The sequence below is a fragment of the Ixodes scapularis genome, unplaced genomic scaffold, assembly GCF_016920785.2.
Source record: "Ixodes scapularis isolate PalLabHiFi unplaced genomic scaffold, ASM1692078v2 PGA_scaffold2__306_contigs__length_199485367, whole genome shotgun sequence".
NCBI lineage: Eukaryota > Metazoa > Arthropoda > Arachnida > Ixodida > Ixodidae > Ixodes > Ixodes scapularis.
This window is the reverse complement of record NW_024609857.1, coordinates 40,838,356-40,855,467: the sequence shown is the minus strand read 5'-3', so window position 1 is coordinate 40,855,467 and position 17,112 is coordinate 40,838,356. Positions and strand designations below refer to the sequence as shown.

The 17,112-nt window shown below is 47.5% G+C and overlaps 1 protein-coding gene across 1 annotated transcript; it reads left to right on the top strand.

The window, feature by feature from the left end:
• The first annotated feature begins 8,866 nt into the window (after positions 1–8,866).
• On the top strand, positions 8,867–15,285 carry LOC120850133 (cytochrome P450 3A19-like). Its single transcript, XM_040222514.1, has 6 exons — positions 8,867–8,996; positions 10,977–11,137; positions 13,779–13,870; positions 13,960–14,103; positions 14,374–14,536; positions 15,172–15,285. Exons 1-6 carry the CDS (start codon positions 8,885–8,887, stop codon positions 15,283–15,285), a joined length of 786 nt encoding a protein of 261 aa, XP_040078448.1. The 5' UTR covers positions 8,867–8,884.
• Positions 15,286–17,112: the final 1,827 nt, after the last annotated feature.

Below are 17,112 nucleotides of genomic sequence, written 5' to 3'. Positions count from 1 at the left end.
TCGGGGAGCGCTACGTGCTTCGCATTGTTAACGGGATTAGTGACGTCACCCCCCACTTCGTACTCTGCCGTTGCCGCGGCAGCTTATGCAACCGCAATCGTTACCGAGAAAACGGATGCGGGGAGCGCTACGTGCTTCGCATTGTTAACGGGATTAGTGACGTCACCCCCACTTCGTACTCTGCCGTTGCCGCGGCAGCTTATGCAATCGCAATCTCTACCGAGAAAACGCATGCGGGGAGAGCTACGTGCTTCTCATTGTAAACGGGATTAGTGACGTCACCCCCCACTTCGTACCCTGCCGTTGCAGCGGCAGCTTATGCAACCGCAATCTTTACCGAGAAAACGCATGCGGGGAGCGCTACGTGCTTCGCATTGTTAACGGGATTAGTTACGTCACCCCCCACCTCGTACTCTGCCGTTGCCGCGGCAGCTTATGCAACCGCAATCTTTACCGAGGAAACGCATGCGGGGAGCGCTACGTGCTTCGCATTGTTAACGGGATTAGTGACGTCACCCCCCACTTCGTACTCTGCCGTTGCCGCGGCTGCTTATGCAACCGCAATCTTTACCGAGAAAACGCATGCGGGGAGAGCTACGTGCTTCGCATTGTTAATGGGATTAGTGACGTCCCCCCTCACTTCGTACTCTGCCGTTGCAGCGGCAGCTTATGCAACCGCAATCTTTACCGAGAAAACGCATGCGGGGAGCGCTACGTGCTTCGCATTGTTAACGGGATTAGTGACGTCACCCCCACTTCGTACTCTGCCGTTGCCGCGGCACCTTATGCAACCGCAATCTTTACCGAGAAAACGCATGCGGGGAGCGCTACGTGCTTCGCATTGTTAACGGGATTAGTGACGTCACCCCCACTTCGTACTCTGCCGTTGCCGCGGCAGCTTATGCAACCGCAATCTTTACCGAGAAAACGCATGCGGGGAGCGCTACGTGCTTCGCATTGTTAACGGGATTAGTGACGTCACTCGCCACTTCGTACCCTGCCGTTGCAGCGGCAGCTTATGCAACCGCATTCTTTACCGAGAAAACGCATGCGGGGAGCGCTACGTGCTTCGCATTGTTAACGGGATTAGTGACGTCACCCCCCACTTCGTACTCTGCCGTTGCCGCGGCAGCTTATGCAACCGCCATCTTTACCGAGGAAACGCATGCGGAGAGCACTACGTGCTCCGGATTGTTAACGGGATTAGTGACGTCACCCCCACTTCGTACTCTACCGTTGCCGCGGCAGCTTATGCAACCGCAATCTTTACCGAGAAAACGCATGCGGGGAGCGCTACGTGCTTCGCATTGTTAACGGGATTAGTGACGTCACCCCCCACTTCGTACTCTGCCCTTGCCGCGGAAGCTTATGCAACCGCAATCTTTACCGAGGAAACGCATGCGGGGAGCGCTACGTGCTTCGCATTGTTAACGGGATTAGTGACGTCACCCCCCACTTCGCACTCTGCCGTTGCCGCGGCAGCTTATGCAACCGCAATCTTTACCGAGAAAACGCATGCAGGGAGCGCTACGTGCTTCGCATTGTTAACGGGATTAGTGACGTCACCCCCACTTCGTACTCTGCCGTTGCCGCGGCAGCTTATGCAACCGCAATCTTTACCGAGAAAACGCATGCGGGGAGCGCTACGTGCTTCGCATTGTGAACGGGATTAGTGACGTCACCCCCCACTTCGTACTCTGCCGTTGCCGCGGAAGCTTATGCAATCACAATCTTTACCGAGAAAACGCATGCAGGGAGCGCTACGTGCTTCGCATTGTTAACGGGATTAGTGACGTCACCCCCCACTTCGTACTCTGCCGTTGCCGCGGCAGCTTATGCAATCGCAATCTTTACCGAGAAAACGCATGCGGGGAGCGCTACGTGCTTCGCATTGTTAACGGGATTAGTGACGTCACCCCCCGCTTCGCACTCTGCCGTTGCCGCGGCAGCTTATGCAATCGCAATCTTTACCGAGAAAACGCATGCGGGGAGAGCTACGTGCTTCGCATTGTTAACGGGATTAGTGACGTCACCCCCCACTTCGTACTCTGCCGTTGCCGCGGCAGCTTATGCAACCGCAATCTTTACCGAGGAAACGCATTCGGGGAGCGCTACGTGCTTCGCATTGTTAACGGGATTAGTGACGTCACCCCCCACTTCGTACTCTGCCGTTGCCGCGGCAGCTTATGCAACCGCAATCGTTACCGAGAAAACGGATGCGGGGAGCGCTTCGTGCTTCGCATTGTTAACGGGATTAGTGACGTCACCCCCACTTCGTACTCTGCCGTTGCCGCGGCAGCTTATGCAATCGCAATCTCTACCGAGAAAACGCATGCGGGGAGAGCTACGTGCTTCACATTGTAAACGGGATTAGTGACGTCACCCCCCACTTCGTACCCTGCCGTTGCAGCGGCAGCTTATGCAACCGCAATCTTTACCGAGAAAACGCATGCGGGGAGCGCTACGTGCTTCGCATTGTTAACGGGATTAGTTACGTCACCCCCCACCTCGTACTCTGCCGTTGCCGCGGCAGCTTATGCAACCGCAATCTTTACCGAGGAAACGCATGCGGGGAGCGCTACGTGCTTCGCATTGTTAACGGGATTAGTGACGTCACCCCCCACTTCGTACTCTGCCGTTGCCGCGGCTGCTTATGCAACCGCAATCTTTACCGAGAAAACGCATGCGGGGAGAGCTACGTGCTTCGCATTGTTAATGGGATTAGTGACGTCACCCCTCACTTCGTACTCTGCCGTTGCAGCGGCAGCTTATGCAACCGCAATCTTTACCGAGAAAACGCATGCGGGGAGCGCTACGTGCTTCGCATTGTTAACGGGATTAGTGACGTCACCCCCACTTCGTACTCTGCCGTTGCCGCGGCACCTTATGCAACCGCAATCTTTACCGAGAAAACGCATGCGGGGAGCGCTACGTGCTTCGCATTGTTAACGGGATTAGTGACGTCACCCCCACTTCGTACTCTGCCGTTGCCGCGGCAGCTTATGCAACCGCAATCTTTACCGAGAAAACGCATGCGGGGAGCGCTACGTGCTTCGCATTGTTAACGGGATTAGTGACGTCACCCGCCACTTCGTACCCTGCCGTTGCAGCGGCAGCTTATGCAACCGGATTCTTTACCGAGAAAACGCATGCGGGGAGCGCTACGTGCTTCGCATTGTTAACGGGATTAGTGACGTCACCCCCCACTTCGTACTCTGCCGTTGCCGCGGCAGCTTATGCAACCGCCATCTTTACCGAGGAAACGCATGCGGGGAGCACTACGTGCTCCGCATTGTTAACGGGATTAGTGACGTCACCCCCCACTTCGTACTCTGCAGTTGCCGCGGCAGCTTATGCAACCGCAATCTTTACCGAGAAAACGCATGCGAAGAGCGCTACGTGCTTCGCATTGTTAACGGGATTAGTGACGTCACCCCCCACTTCGTACTCTGCCGTTGACGCGGCAGCTTATGCAACCGCAATCTTTACCGAGAAAACGCATGCGGGGAGCGCTACGTGCTTCGCATTGTTAACGGGATTAGTGACGTCACCCCCCACTTCGTACTCTGCCGTTGCCGCGGCAGCTTATGCAACCGCAATCTTTACCGAGGAAACGCATGCGGGGAGCGCTACGTGCTTCGCATTGTTAACGGGATTAGTGACGTCACCCCCCACTTCGTACTCTGCCGTTGCCGCGGCAGCTTATGCAACCGCAATCTTTACCGAGGAAACGCATGCGGGGAGTGCTACGTGCTTCGCATTGTTAACGGGATTAGTGACGTCACCCCCCACTTCGTACTCTGCCGTTGCCGCGGCAGCTTATGCAATCGCAATCTTTACCGAGAAAACACATGCGGGGAGCGCTACGTGCTTCGCATTGTTAACGGGATTAGTGACGTCACCCCCCACTTCGTACTCTGCCGTTGCCGCGGCAGCTTATGCAATCGCAATCTTTACCGAGAACACGCATGCGGGGAGAGCTACGTGCTTCGCATTGTTAACGGGATTAGTGACGTCACCCCCACTTCGTACTCTGCCGTTGCCGCGGCAGCTTATGCAACCGCAATCTTTACCGAGGAAACGCATGCGGGGAGCGCTACGTGCTTCGCATTGTTAACGGGATTAGTGACGTCACCCCCCACTTCGTACTCTGCCGTTGCCGCGGCAGCTTATACAACCGCAATCTTTACCGAGGAAACGCATGCGGGGAGTGCTACGTGCTTCACATTGTTAACGGGATTAGTGACGTCACCCCCCACTTCGTACTCTGCCGTTGCCGCGGCAGCTTATGCAATCGCAATCTTTACCGAGAAAACACATGCGGAGAGCGCTACGTGCTTCGCATTGTTAACGGGATTAGTGACGTCTCCCCCCACTTCGTACTCTGCCGTTGCCGCGGCAGCTTATGCAATCGCAATCTTTACCGAGAACACGCATGCGGGGAGAGCTACGTGCTTCGCATTGTTAACGGGATGAGTTACGTCACCCCCCACTTCGTACTCTGCCGTTGCCGCGGCAGCTTATGCAACCGCAATCTTTACCGAGAAAACGCATTCGGGGAGCGCTACGTGCTTCGCATTGTTAACGGGATTAGTGACGTCACCCCCCACTTCGTACTCTGCCGTTGCCGCGGCAGCTTATGCAACCGCAATCGTTACCGAGAAAACGGATGCGGGGAGCGCTACGTGCTTCGCATTGTTAACGGGATTAGTGACGTCACCCCCCACTTCGTACTCTGCCGTTGCCGCGGCAGCTTATGCAATCGCAATCTTTACCGAGAAAACGCATGCGGGGAGAGCTACGTGCTTCACATTGTTAACGGGATTAGTGACGTCACCCCCCCCCTTCGTACCCTGCCGTTGCAGCGGCAGCTTGTGCAACCGCAATCTTTACCGAGAAAACGCATGCGGGGAGCGCTACGTGCTTCGCATTGTTAACGGGATTAGTGACGTTACCCCCCACCTCGTACTCTGCCGTTGCCGCGGCAGCTTATGCAACCGCAATCTTTACCGAGGAAACGCATGCGGGGAGCGCGCTGCGCTACGTGCTTCGCATTATTAACGGGATTAGTGACGTCACCCCCCACTTCGTACTCTGCCGTTGCCGCGGCAGCTTATGCAACCGCAATCTTTACCGAGAAAACGCATGCGGGGAGAGCTACGTGCTTCGCATTGTTAACGGGATTAGTGACGTCACCCCCCACTTCGTACTCTGCCGTTGCAGCGGCAGCTTATGCAACCGCAATCTTTACCGGGAAAACGCATGCGGGGAGCGCTACGTGCTTCGCATTGTTAACGGGATTAGTGACGTCACCCCCCACTTCATACTCTGCCGTTGCCGCGGCAGCTTATGCAACCGCAATCTTTACCGAGAAAACGCATGCGGGGAGCACTACGTGCTTCGCATTGTTAACGGGATTAGTGACGTCACCCCCCCACTTCGTACTCTGCCGTTGCCGCGGCAGCTTATGTAACCGCAATCTTGACCGAGAAAACGCATCCGGGGAGCGCTACGTGCTTCGCATTGTTCGCGCGCGCCTTATCAACTATCATGCGGTTTTGCCACTTGCTTTGCGGTTTTCTTATTGAAACGAGTGCCAAAGCCACATGATAGATGATAAGGCGGACGTGAACGACGATAGGACGCGCGCGATGGTTTTCTGTTGACTACTGTTCTGTCGACGGACACGAAAAAGCCTGACCAACGAGTCATAAGCGGCATCCAATGCACAAGCAGTATGTATATACAAATAGTTACGTTTTATCTAAATAAGATTAAAACAACTTAGAATCATGAAGTGAAACAACACTATCCGGTACTACATTTCAATCTCGCACCACGCGTGAGAAAAAAGAAAATTGAAACAATATTTATTAAATGAGAATTTATACAAGTAATGCAAGTGCTTGTTGCCAGTGATACGCGCTCGCGTTTCTAAGCTTCCTACGTTTGTTTGTGCAAACGTACAAAGCTTATATATTTCAAGACAAATATATTTCGCATACACCACGCAGTTATAGTCAGTGAAGCTAAAGCAACTGCTTTCTACACATTGTATGTAGAGCATCAAAATACAATGATTTATTGCTGTTACAGAAAAACTTCACTTCTAAGAATGAATATGTAAGTGTGTATTGATATCCATGCTGAATTGACCTGAGACTGGGGTAGAGAGGAAACATCAAGACGTAGAAAGGACAGGAAATAGACAGGACGACGTCTCAAACTCAGCTGAGTTTGAGACGTTCTGTCTATTTTCTGTCCCTTCTACGTTTTGATGTTTCCTCCCTACCCCAGTCTCAGGTTAATTCAACATAATTAATATTCACCAGTTCGCCTGCATCCTTACCATTTTTTCTGTGTATTGATCTTTATTTATATCTTGATTCAGAAATACATTTTCTTCAAATTTTCGTTTCTAAAATTATATATTGCATGCGCACGTTCCTTCACGTTTTTCAATTACAACATGTTAAGCATGAAACAGCAAAATGTTCCCTGGCTAGGCGCATGAATTTTGAAAGCCCACTTAATACTCCAAATAAATGAAAACCCACTATGCATTATCTGTTTCTATCAAAATTTAATTTGGCACACCAAAGGCTGAAATTAAGATTGATATCTCACATTGAAAGAGCTACAGAAGTTTTCGTGTGTATCACCTGTATTTCTTTGCTGTTTTCTAATCAATAAAAAACTCAAAATTTCTAATAGAGCCATCATAATACAAACTGAATTTCTAATTATGGTCGCTTACAGGAGCGGCAGTAAACAACATATTCCGAATGCCTCGTGTTTAATAAAATGCACTCAGATATGTGGTTTGAGACACAACGTGAAGATAAATCTGTGAGGCATAAGTGAATGCCAAAGACACAAATTTCTCCAGCGAGTTCACTCCACCGTGACTTCATACCAGCAAAAACCCAAACAACCAGGAGAAAAATACGGTAGCTTGTGTTAGATGCCCACATTCTTCAATAAAATTCCGCGAATAAAGAATGCACTTTCTTATGTTCACGCAGTAGAACAAAGATTTAATTTCAATTCGCTGATACAACGTAATAAATCATTTGAATTTGGGCTATATATAATGGCATTCACTCTAACCAGATAGAGATAGTGAGTTACGCGAAGGCAATATTTTCTACAAGTTGGCTGCTGGTTAACTTATATCACTTATATCTTATAATTAAATGGGTACCAAGATTAATAAGTGCTCCATTCGCATGCTTTCCCTGTAACAGATTATTTTGTTAAAAACAAATTTTTGCCTCGAATTGCAAACGTTTTTGTTGACGTTTCTATTTAGTGAAAGACGAGTTCACCCTTATTAAAAGAGCGATTATTTCACTCACTTTTTATTTACAATTTTTTTTTTTTTACTTTTCGACATTATTGTCACAAATGACAATTGACGAGGACACGAAAACTGAAACAAACTAAACGTTCAATGGGGTGAACTTGTGCCCAAAACAAAATAGAGAAAGCCTAGCGTCGAAGGCGTCGGTGGTCAGCAGGGTCAGGCGCTGGGGAGAGACTGACTCCGGCCCGCCACGCAGAGCCCCTTGTACACCCGAGTTCTTCTGGAACAATCGGCATACAAGGTTCGGAGTGTAGAACATTCTAACTTCGAATAAGCAACAGGGTTGGAGCCAAGCACGACAGCCGTTCCGCCACGGACGCGCTTGTTCGGAGACGTGCGTGGCAATAGGTTAAATATATGATTGGTACCATTTAAACGGAAGCGTCAGGAAAAAAGCTGCCCTTAAGTAACACAGACGCGAAAGGCAAAATGCACCCTGTAGGATCAAACAGTATGAATGCGTGATGGCTTAGAAAGATTGAACAGATATTTTAACTCAGAGTTTGTTTAAGGGCTTGTACCACAAAAAAAAAAAAAAATAAGTCTCGACATTACAAAGAAAAACCGTCGCTTTAAAAAAAAAATATGGCACAGAAACTATTACATGCCCGCCAAAATGACCAAATTTACGTCCCGCTAGACATAGCGGGCGGTGTTCATTCAACGTGGTCAGCATGATGGTCGTCACGTGTCATCAGGACGTGTCATTGTGACATGACCTCGCGCCAGATCACGTGACAGCGTGATATCGGGACGTAACTCGTTGAGGTGTCGCGTGTTTTGAAGTCAGGTGACCTATCGTTCGTGTCACGTTAACCCAGAGCAACTCACTACCCACGTTCTCTGTCTGCCGACATTATTCGTAGAATCAAGCCTACACTCATGTCCTTCAGAAATGCCTGTGGAACAAAAATGCAGAACGAACCACGTAATCTTCGAGAGTTTAAGTCTATGCTCGCGGACAGCCTTCTGTTGCTGTATACACAGCTATGGGCGCGCGAGCGCTTACGCATCTCAAGCGCCCATCAAAGATGCGCACTCCTCGCTTCTTCTGAAACGCCACAGGAAGCTGGCCGAAACCATCGTTTACCCTAAGGCTTTGCGTACCCAAAGCTTTTTGGTACGCTATTTTAGAACTGTATCTTGCTGACGAAGCGAGCGCGATATTTTTCGGCTTTTGTGTTGTGACGGAGAAACGCTATTCTAGAGCTATCTTGCGTAACGTGCCCTAACGTTAGCACTAAATTAAGCGCTAACGTCCTCTGAAATTTGATACCTTAATTCAGAAATCTTTGTTGTAGTTATATTGGATCATTTCTTGTTTCTTCAATGGGATATTTTAGTTGACGGTCAGTCTAAACTCACTTGCCATACTCTTTTGACATCCTATGGAACATAATCGACATAGTATTTGCGTTGCGTTTCGATAAAAAAAAAAACTAATAGATTTATAAGCAATCACCCTAAAAGATTTTTCTACCGTTAATGTTTTAGCGGCAGGAGGATTTCTTGCAACATATGATGGATGCCCGAGATGCTAGCATTGTAGCCACGGATGAAGTAACACGGAATGACGAGAAGCTCTTTGACCTTGAATCGGAGACGAAGCCTTTCACTAGAGCAGCTAAAGGTACGTGTTTATTCCTCGCATATTCCTCGTTTTACGGGACAAACTGCTCATGCAGCATGCAGCGATCACTTTATGGGAAATCTTTTCGACATAAAGGTCTGTCCCATATCCTCCGTAGTGTTTTAATGCCTGCCTCGCCCTAACTTGGCCAACGACCAAAGGTACGGTTCCAGCGAGCCAACCAATGTGCCGGAGCGACACACGTGACTATACTTTATCTCACTGGTAGCCCGCAGCGCTGTCAAAGCCGGGGGCGAGAGGAATGAGGAAAGCAGCATTTGGTGCGACTTCTGAATGACGGGCTAATCTTCAACGGAGACAAGCGACGGCTGGGGCACTTCAAGAGAGGGCACAGACTAACCCCATTTTCGGAATACCCTGGCTTTACTCTTTCCGGCCTGGTATTTCTCATCTTTCAAAGTAGCTACTGAGAAAATGGTAAATAAATGGGATACCAAAACCAATATTAAAATTTTACCGCGCTCTCTCACGGACTGACGTCACATGTATAATCCTCAAGACGAACGAGCAAACTAAAAAAACAGTGTTTTTTGCATGTTTTTTTTTCTGTGCGTTTCGGTGGCGGGGATTTAACGGGCACTAATTTCACACCGCCAAACGTCCTGAATTACGTCGGTAATAAGCTGTAATGCCCCCCTATTGTCCCATTATACAACATATGACGTCACGTTTTTCAGTGTTACGAGTGGAGTCCCTCAGCCTCTCAGACCGAACTTAAAAGTTTAATAAGTTGGCGAAAAAAAACGTATTGTGACTTGACATTTTGGTCACTAGTTTGGATGAGTTTATAAATGTGTTGAACCCATTTTCAAGCAAATCAGTAGCAATCCAAATTTCGCTGGAGCTCCCGTTTCAGAGGCCAGTTCCTCCTTCCCCTCTTCTCCCTTGGGTTACGCCAACACAGCCTAGAAGACAAGGCCATACTGCTGACACTTTTGCGTCACCATCGAAGGCCAACGCTGGACACACATTGGAAACGAGTGCTGCGTCAGAACGTTGAGGCAAATCGTCCTGTCCAGCCTGTGCCCAGCGTTGGCTTTCGCTGATGATGACATCTCTATCAGCACTGCGGCTTTCTTATTTAGGAGGTGTTGGTTACGCTCTCGCACCTGTACCTTTTGTAAGGGCTGTTGCGTGTTTTTCCTCCGTTACTCTGATTGGCTCGAAGGGGCCATAGCTTTCGTTCTTTGTCAAGTTACGGTGAAACCAACCATACCTAATTTCACCAATCGCTGTGTTTTTTTTTGTGTTTTTTTTTGGCCTGATGTTTTTTCTTATTTTGTCACTTCTATTCTTTTCTCTCTGTTGCTCTCAATTTTTTTTTCTTTTCTTTCCTACTCGCTTCATTATTTTTATTTTGCTTTCTTGTACCCCTCTCGAATTCTTCGCATCAGCGTAGTCCACTCAGCTCTCTACTCCATTGACTACTGATCAGTCCTGAAATCGTTTTATTTCCAGTCATTTCTCTAGATTGGAATAAAGTATCTTTGATCGTTCTGTTTGTTTCGTTTTCTCTTAAACTGAGCGTCGTTCACTATGGCCGTGTTCCAAGATTAACTCGATCCTACTCCAGGGTAAGGGTTTTGTGCCTTGGCGTTTGGAAACCTGCCCACGTCCAGCGTCGCTTTATCTGTGTTATCACGAGACACGACCCACCGGAGTAGCTCGGATCCATTTGGGTGAGATTTGGAACACAATCAATGCACTGAAGGCTGCATGTTGTGCAATCACGCAGGGTCGCACCACCCCCACATGCTGATATGTAGCTACACCGTCACCTGTGTCCGGCATAACTTATTTTGTCACGTTTGAGTGAGAGCTAGCTGTAAGCAAAAAAAATTATTAGGCCAAAGACCCGCGAACGATCAATTATACGACCAGTATTACTTACGAATTTTAAATAACATAATGAATATTGCTCCAATTTTCTAATATTCATTGTTTCTCGGACTACTGTAGGCTTAACCGAAGACGAGGCCATGGCTCAGTGCATTGTCTTCTTTGTCGCTGGTCAAGACACGACGTCATCTGTTATCTCCCAGACACTCTACCTCCTTGCGCTGCATCCCGAGATTCAAGCGAAGCTCAGAGAAGAAGTGGATGATTGTTTCGAGCGGCATGTAAGGCGCACGATGCATCTGTGAAACAAAGTCAAACATGCGCACTTCTTATATTTTAATATTCAAAAATGGAACGTATCTATTTCTTTTTGGCGTAATCGCCATTATCTAGGTAAACATATAGTGCCTTAGGTTGTTGTTCGTTGTCGTTGGTTACTGGGGTCTCCTAATAGATTTTAGCGTGTGTTAGGTTAATCCCCCAGCAAGCCCGACGGATAGAAATATTGCCAAGTGGTACTTGTACTGTTTTTGGAAGCTTTATCAGTACCACTGGAGGCATACCCTACTCAGGAGGCTCAGCTAGAGATGGATAATGTTAAATATAAAATGATAAACTTGAAACGTATTAATAATTTTTCTGCAGAAACCACGGCGTCTGCGTGAGAAGAAATCCTGCCCCGATATTTACGAGCGAGAATATATTTTATATTTTGATATTTCAGCCTCGTGTCGCACAGAAAGAAAACCGGTCACGGAATAGGCAGAAAGACATGTTTTCCGTGCGAAACCTCTCAAAATATGAGGCCCTGCAGAAAATCAGCCATTTCTGTTAGGTCCTTATTTAGAACTTTTTTTCGCGTTCCGTCCATTGACATCCACGAAAAAAGAGCCGAAACGCGCACCTCATCTCGCCCCACCGCCGTCTCCCTCAACACAACAGAGTCCATCTGCAATGGCCACCGTCACCGTGCCAACAGAGAATCTGCTGAATGGACGCACCCATGAGCGCAGATTCTGAAGCCAAGAACAGCCGGCACCATTTGGTTATCGTCATCTGCTAATATCAACGCGGTAGCACTAGCTTGGGGCTCATGCTACGAGCGATCACCCCTTGTTGCGCTCCACTCGAAAAAATTCTGTTCTAATCTGAGGCCCGAGATCGCAGCAAGCCTCGTCGGAGCCGCACGGGGTTCGGCGGGCAACAGGTTTTCGGCCTCATCGCCGACTCCCGCACTATGGTGCCTGCACCGGCGTGTCCGGCTTCGGCTATAGCGTTGCCGTGTTGACTTAGCAGACGATGTACGAAAAAAAAAATCGGGGCTCCAATCCACGCTTTGGAGGTGGTTGGTCAGCGAAGCTGTGGTACCACCTGCAACGATTGCCTACTGCACTACTATACGAAATGCCGCCGCAGGTCGCATTGCCGTTTCTTTTCCCTCTCCTAGTATTCACGCTGCTCCTAGGGAGTTCTAACTATGCCTGGCCTATTCATCGCGGTGCTGCAGAAATCAGTTGCTATGCTCTGTTTGATCTCACGTTTAAGCTCAGCGGATGTTACGAGCCATCGGAGCCAATCGGAGGCCGTGTGAGTGTCACCTGACCTTAGAGAGGGGGCACAGCGACGCGCGGGAAGCGTATCACGGGCCGCAGAACGGGATAGGCAGAGATAGCTCGTAGCATCCGCGGCGTCCGGACGTAAGGGGAAACGGGGCGTTAGGCGGGTTCTTTTTTTATCTATGAAAGGCTAGTGACGTCACTACGTGCTTCGCATTGTTCGCAGGCGCCGTATCATCCATTATGCGGTTTGCACTTCACACGAAACTTCGAATGACGTCAAACACTTTCGAAGTAGCTGCAAACCTAATCTTTACCGGAACGCGTGGGAGGGTGTTCCTATTGGTCACACGCGCCTCATCATGCATCATGTGGTTTTGATGCATGTTTTGTGGTTTTCTTTATTGAAACGGATACAGAGCTGTATGTTGTATGCCTGATTTCAAAGGAGATATGCTGTTTTGCCTTCAATTGTTCGCCGGGAGTTTTTTTGCTTACAACGACGGCACAAACATTTCCTTGTCTGGTAGAGGTATACAGCTTCGCTGTAATAGCATCGGCCGTTGCTGGCTTCAGACGTCGCGTTTCTGTGTGCGTCGCCATGCTGACGGTGACTATTGTAAATGAACTCTTTACAAGGGAGAAGATGGCAGTGTGCCGAGATCAGGCACATGTTAGGGCTCTTTGCCGTGTTTTTTAGCGGGCGTAAAAGAAAGAGTGCGAAATAATACTTAACGCAGAAATCAGGGTTTTTGATATTTCTAGGAGTTCTGCACAAAAAACATGTCTCAGCTCAAATGTGGACATTTCTTTACAGCAATATGAAGCTAATCTCCCAATGCGTCAAAAAGAGTTTATCCCAAAAACTTGCCTGTTACATTATACAATTGTTTTCTCATTGCTTGCTTCCGTTACCTTTTTTACCGCAACATGAAGTGTTATTGAAATATTTTCTTGAATTACTTGAAAATGCTATTTGATTTGTTTTAAATTCAGTTGGTTGTATAGAGTTAAGACAGAATTAGTGAAGTGATGCAAGCTGTGCGTCATATCGACGAATATATTATGAGTAACTAATAAAATCACTCCCTCTAAATATACCATTAGTAAATAAATATACAGACAATTCACCTAATTAAAGTTTTTCTGGTTATGCATTTTCATTCCTCAAGATAATGCAAAAGAATGTTAAGATTTTCCGAATTAAATATCATCGAAATCAATCGATTTTCACCGCAAGATACATTTTTCGTTATTAAAAACCAATTTTTATATAAATAATTTTTTTTTTGGGGGGGGGGGGGGAGGGGGGCAACTGCTTGTGTGAAAACATTGATGCTTAATACTTTCTTTAACATAAATAAAGGGACCAGAGCCAAGCCTGGATGTTGTTTCCAAGCTCAAGTACCTCCACGGGGTGGTGTCCGAATCAATGAGAATGTTTCCTCCCGGACCTAGGTAGGTCACTGCTCAGTACTGCTCGGTGAATCAGTGAGAAAATATATGGCGGTTATTTGCAGATATTTTACTTGACATTAATGTTCTAGGTTGGAGCGGTCTGCTCTCAATGACTACGTTCTGGGTGAGACCGGAATCACAGTACCTAAAGGCTGCTTGGTTGCCGTGCCCGTCTATTCCATGCATCATGACCCGGACAACTTCCCCGATCCTGCCACGTTTGACCCAAACAGGCCTGTGTGAATTTTGATTATTTCATATTTGGTAGTAATTTACCTTTTTACCTGCCTTGTCACGTCATTCTATCGGAGAAAACAGTAACAAATACCTACTGTTGTTTACAGAATTGATTATATTTGCATTTTCTGATGAGGGCCACTTTTGTGTAGATTGCAGTTCATAGAGTCGTAACTTTTGGGTGATTACTGTTTCAACCAGAAGGCGATGTATTGAATGTATTGGAAGGTTTTTTTTTGTTTTTTTTGTGTGTGTTTTCGTAACAGGTTCAGTGATGAAAACATGGGCAGTATTCGGCCGTACACATACCTTCCCTTTGGAGCAGGACCTCGAAACTGCATCGGCATGAGGTTCGCCCTCCAGGCCGTCAAGCTGTCCCTCCTGTACTCCGTTCACAGTGTCCAATTCGTTCGTACAGAAAACACACAGGTAAGCATAACTTCGCGCAGTTTCGTTGTTTATGTCAAATAAAATAAGCGTGTTTTAGAAAGTAGCTCTTAGGCGCCCGTTTCCGCGTTGAGCGGCGTCGTCGTCGGCGTCGCCGTCGGCATAACCGCAAATTGCATTATGGGACATCTCCCATAACAACGTCACACGTCACGTTTGACGTGTGACGTCATTATGAAAATTTCCCGTCACGTGTGACGCTTCCCTTTATGACGTCACACGTCACGCACGTGTGAGGAAAAATCGTCAAGAGGAAAAATTTAGCTGAAAATTTTTATCCGCTAAATTTAGCCCGCATATTTTGGGTACATTTCCCGCCAAATTTAGCGGAAAATTGTTGGTCACTTTCTCGCTAAATTTAGCGGAAATATTTCTCCGCTAAATTTAGTGGGAAAATTTTTGATTAATTTAGCGGGAAATTTAGCAAACATTTCCCGCTAAATGGGGGGGGGGGGGGGGGGGAGCAGGAGAGGAGGGGAGGGAGGTACGGAGGGGGAGGAGGGGCATAGCTTCTCCTCCGTACCCTCCTCTTTCCAGAGAGCTGCGCTCTAGTTCGGCATTACAGAAAACTGTAAACGTGTTTCATTCTTTTGTATTCACTTCCATGTTCTTTCCAGATGCACCTTGACTTTGCTGGTGGGTTGGGGGTACTCAGACCCAAGCACATCACAATCGGAATAAGGAAGAGAACTGCGAAAAACATTTATACTTCTGACTTATGTTCCTGTTGATCAGTTGATGTTCGCATGGTTTCGGGAAACTGTTTCAATGTTTGCAAAGTTAAGCTGTCCTTCATACGATGATGTTAATGCAATCGTTACGTATAGCGCGCCTCCGATGAATAGAGTAATTTAACATCGAATGAATCTTTCGGGTCCCATCGAGAAAAAAAAACGCGGTTTTTCGGCCCGGAAAAATTAGCTACACATTGCGGGAAGTTGAAACTCCAAGAGAACGTGACGCTAGCGGTTGTGGTAGAATTTAGAATGTTTGAAAATATGGTGTTATCTGGATCTAAAGATACAAGACGAAATCAAAATTTCTTCATAAGCGGACGTCCACCTAATCCTAATATTCCTAAAGCCAAAGCAGATTACATTATAGATGCCTATAGGATTAATGTGTGCAGAAAAAATCTTCTCAGCAAGAGAGCCGATAACGTTTTCTGACCTCCTGACTTCTGAGAAAAAAAAATGTGCTAGGGGCAGGCATCCATGATGTCGTTTCTTGGTTTGATGAATATTAAGTTTAGGTTGACGTCGTCTCACATATATTTTTTTTTTCTTTTATCTCGTATTACTTGACACGGGTAACGTCATGTTCTCAGACTTTTGCGTTGTATCACTTCCGCTAGGGTCCCATTCTCACGGGGTTTCAGCTTTCTGCGATGCGTAGTCCATTCCTACGGGCCGAGATACCGCGTTTGATTTTCTCGATTGAACCCGGTAGAACTTTAACTTGATGCCAATGAAAGCGTCTCTTTAGGCCATTTCGCATGCACGCAATGCGACATTTAAAATGCACTGAATGATAAAACCAAGCATGTTTGGACTTGATCGCTCAAATACATACCGCCAACGGTTACTTAGAACCCGAAAAACCGTCAACGCCAATACAAAAGAAGCGTCCGTCGATTCGTTTTTGCTCTAAGTTTGCTTTGAAAATGCTTGACGCGGCCCCACCAATTAGCCTGGACAAAACCTTCTGGAACTCTTAGCGGTACTCAGGAAAACGTAGCTTTGTCAGGGGTGACTATTGATCACAGGCCCATCAGGACGTGGAAGAGCGTCATGAAACCGCCTTGCCACTCATGATTCTCAAAGCACACGCGCCGCCACGGCCGCCGCCTCACGACGCTGCCAGTGTGGAACAGCGGACGATCGTGCGTTTATCCAACTACGGATCGCGACTGTTCGTTATTTTCACATAAGTAGCAGACGAGCGAACAAAAACTCGCGGATCAGAAGTTCCTTGCGCTACTTTTGAACTACAGTCCAACAGTTGCATTGTCGAGTTTCTTTACGACGAGTGTGAACCACGAGCTCTTCGCTTGAACACGATGACGTGCACTTGACGAAACGGTAAGGGTCGGAGCAAGCACACGTACTCCCGTTTTTTATCATAGAGTTTCGACCACCTTTGATTATGTTTGGGTTAGAATAGCACGTATAAACCGGAAGTCTGCTGCGTGTCAAAACACTCTATTCGTAAGGTCGAATAAGCGATCGGACGGCAGACGACGCACAATGTTTACGCCCAAGGAATAAGAGCACTCGTAACCTTTTGTAGGCTGATATACCCCAGAAATAATAAACCGCGAACGTTTTGTGCGCTTTATGTAGAAATATAGGCGTTAGCACTCGTTGATTATGGGAACTTCATTTTAGGTGTAATGTCTAGTAACCTCTATAAAAAAGGTGTTTTTTTCGTTGGATTTTGTCTTAAATTTATAGTCAAGTACAGAAAGTGTCCTATCTGCACGGGAGGGCTCGGAATGAATCCTAAGAGGAAACTAGATATTTCATCACGTGAAGGTTTTCTCAAAAGCCGCCGGGAAA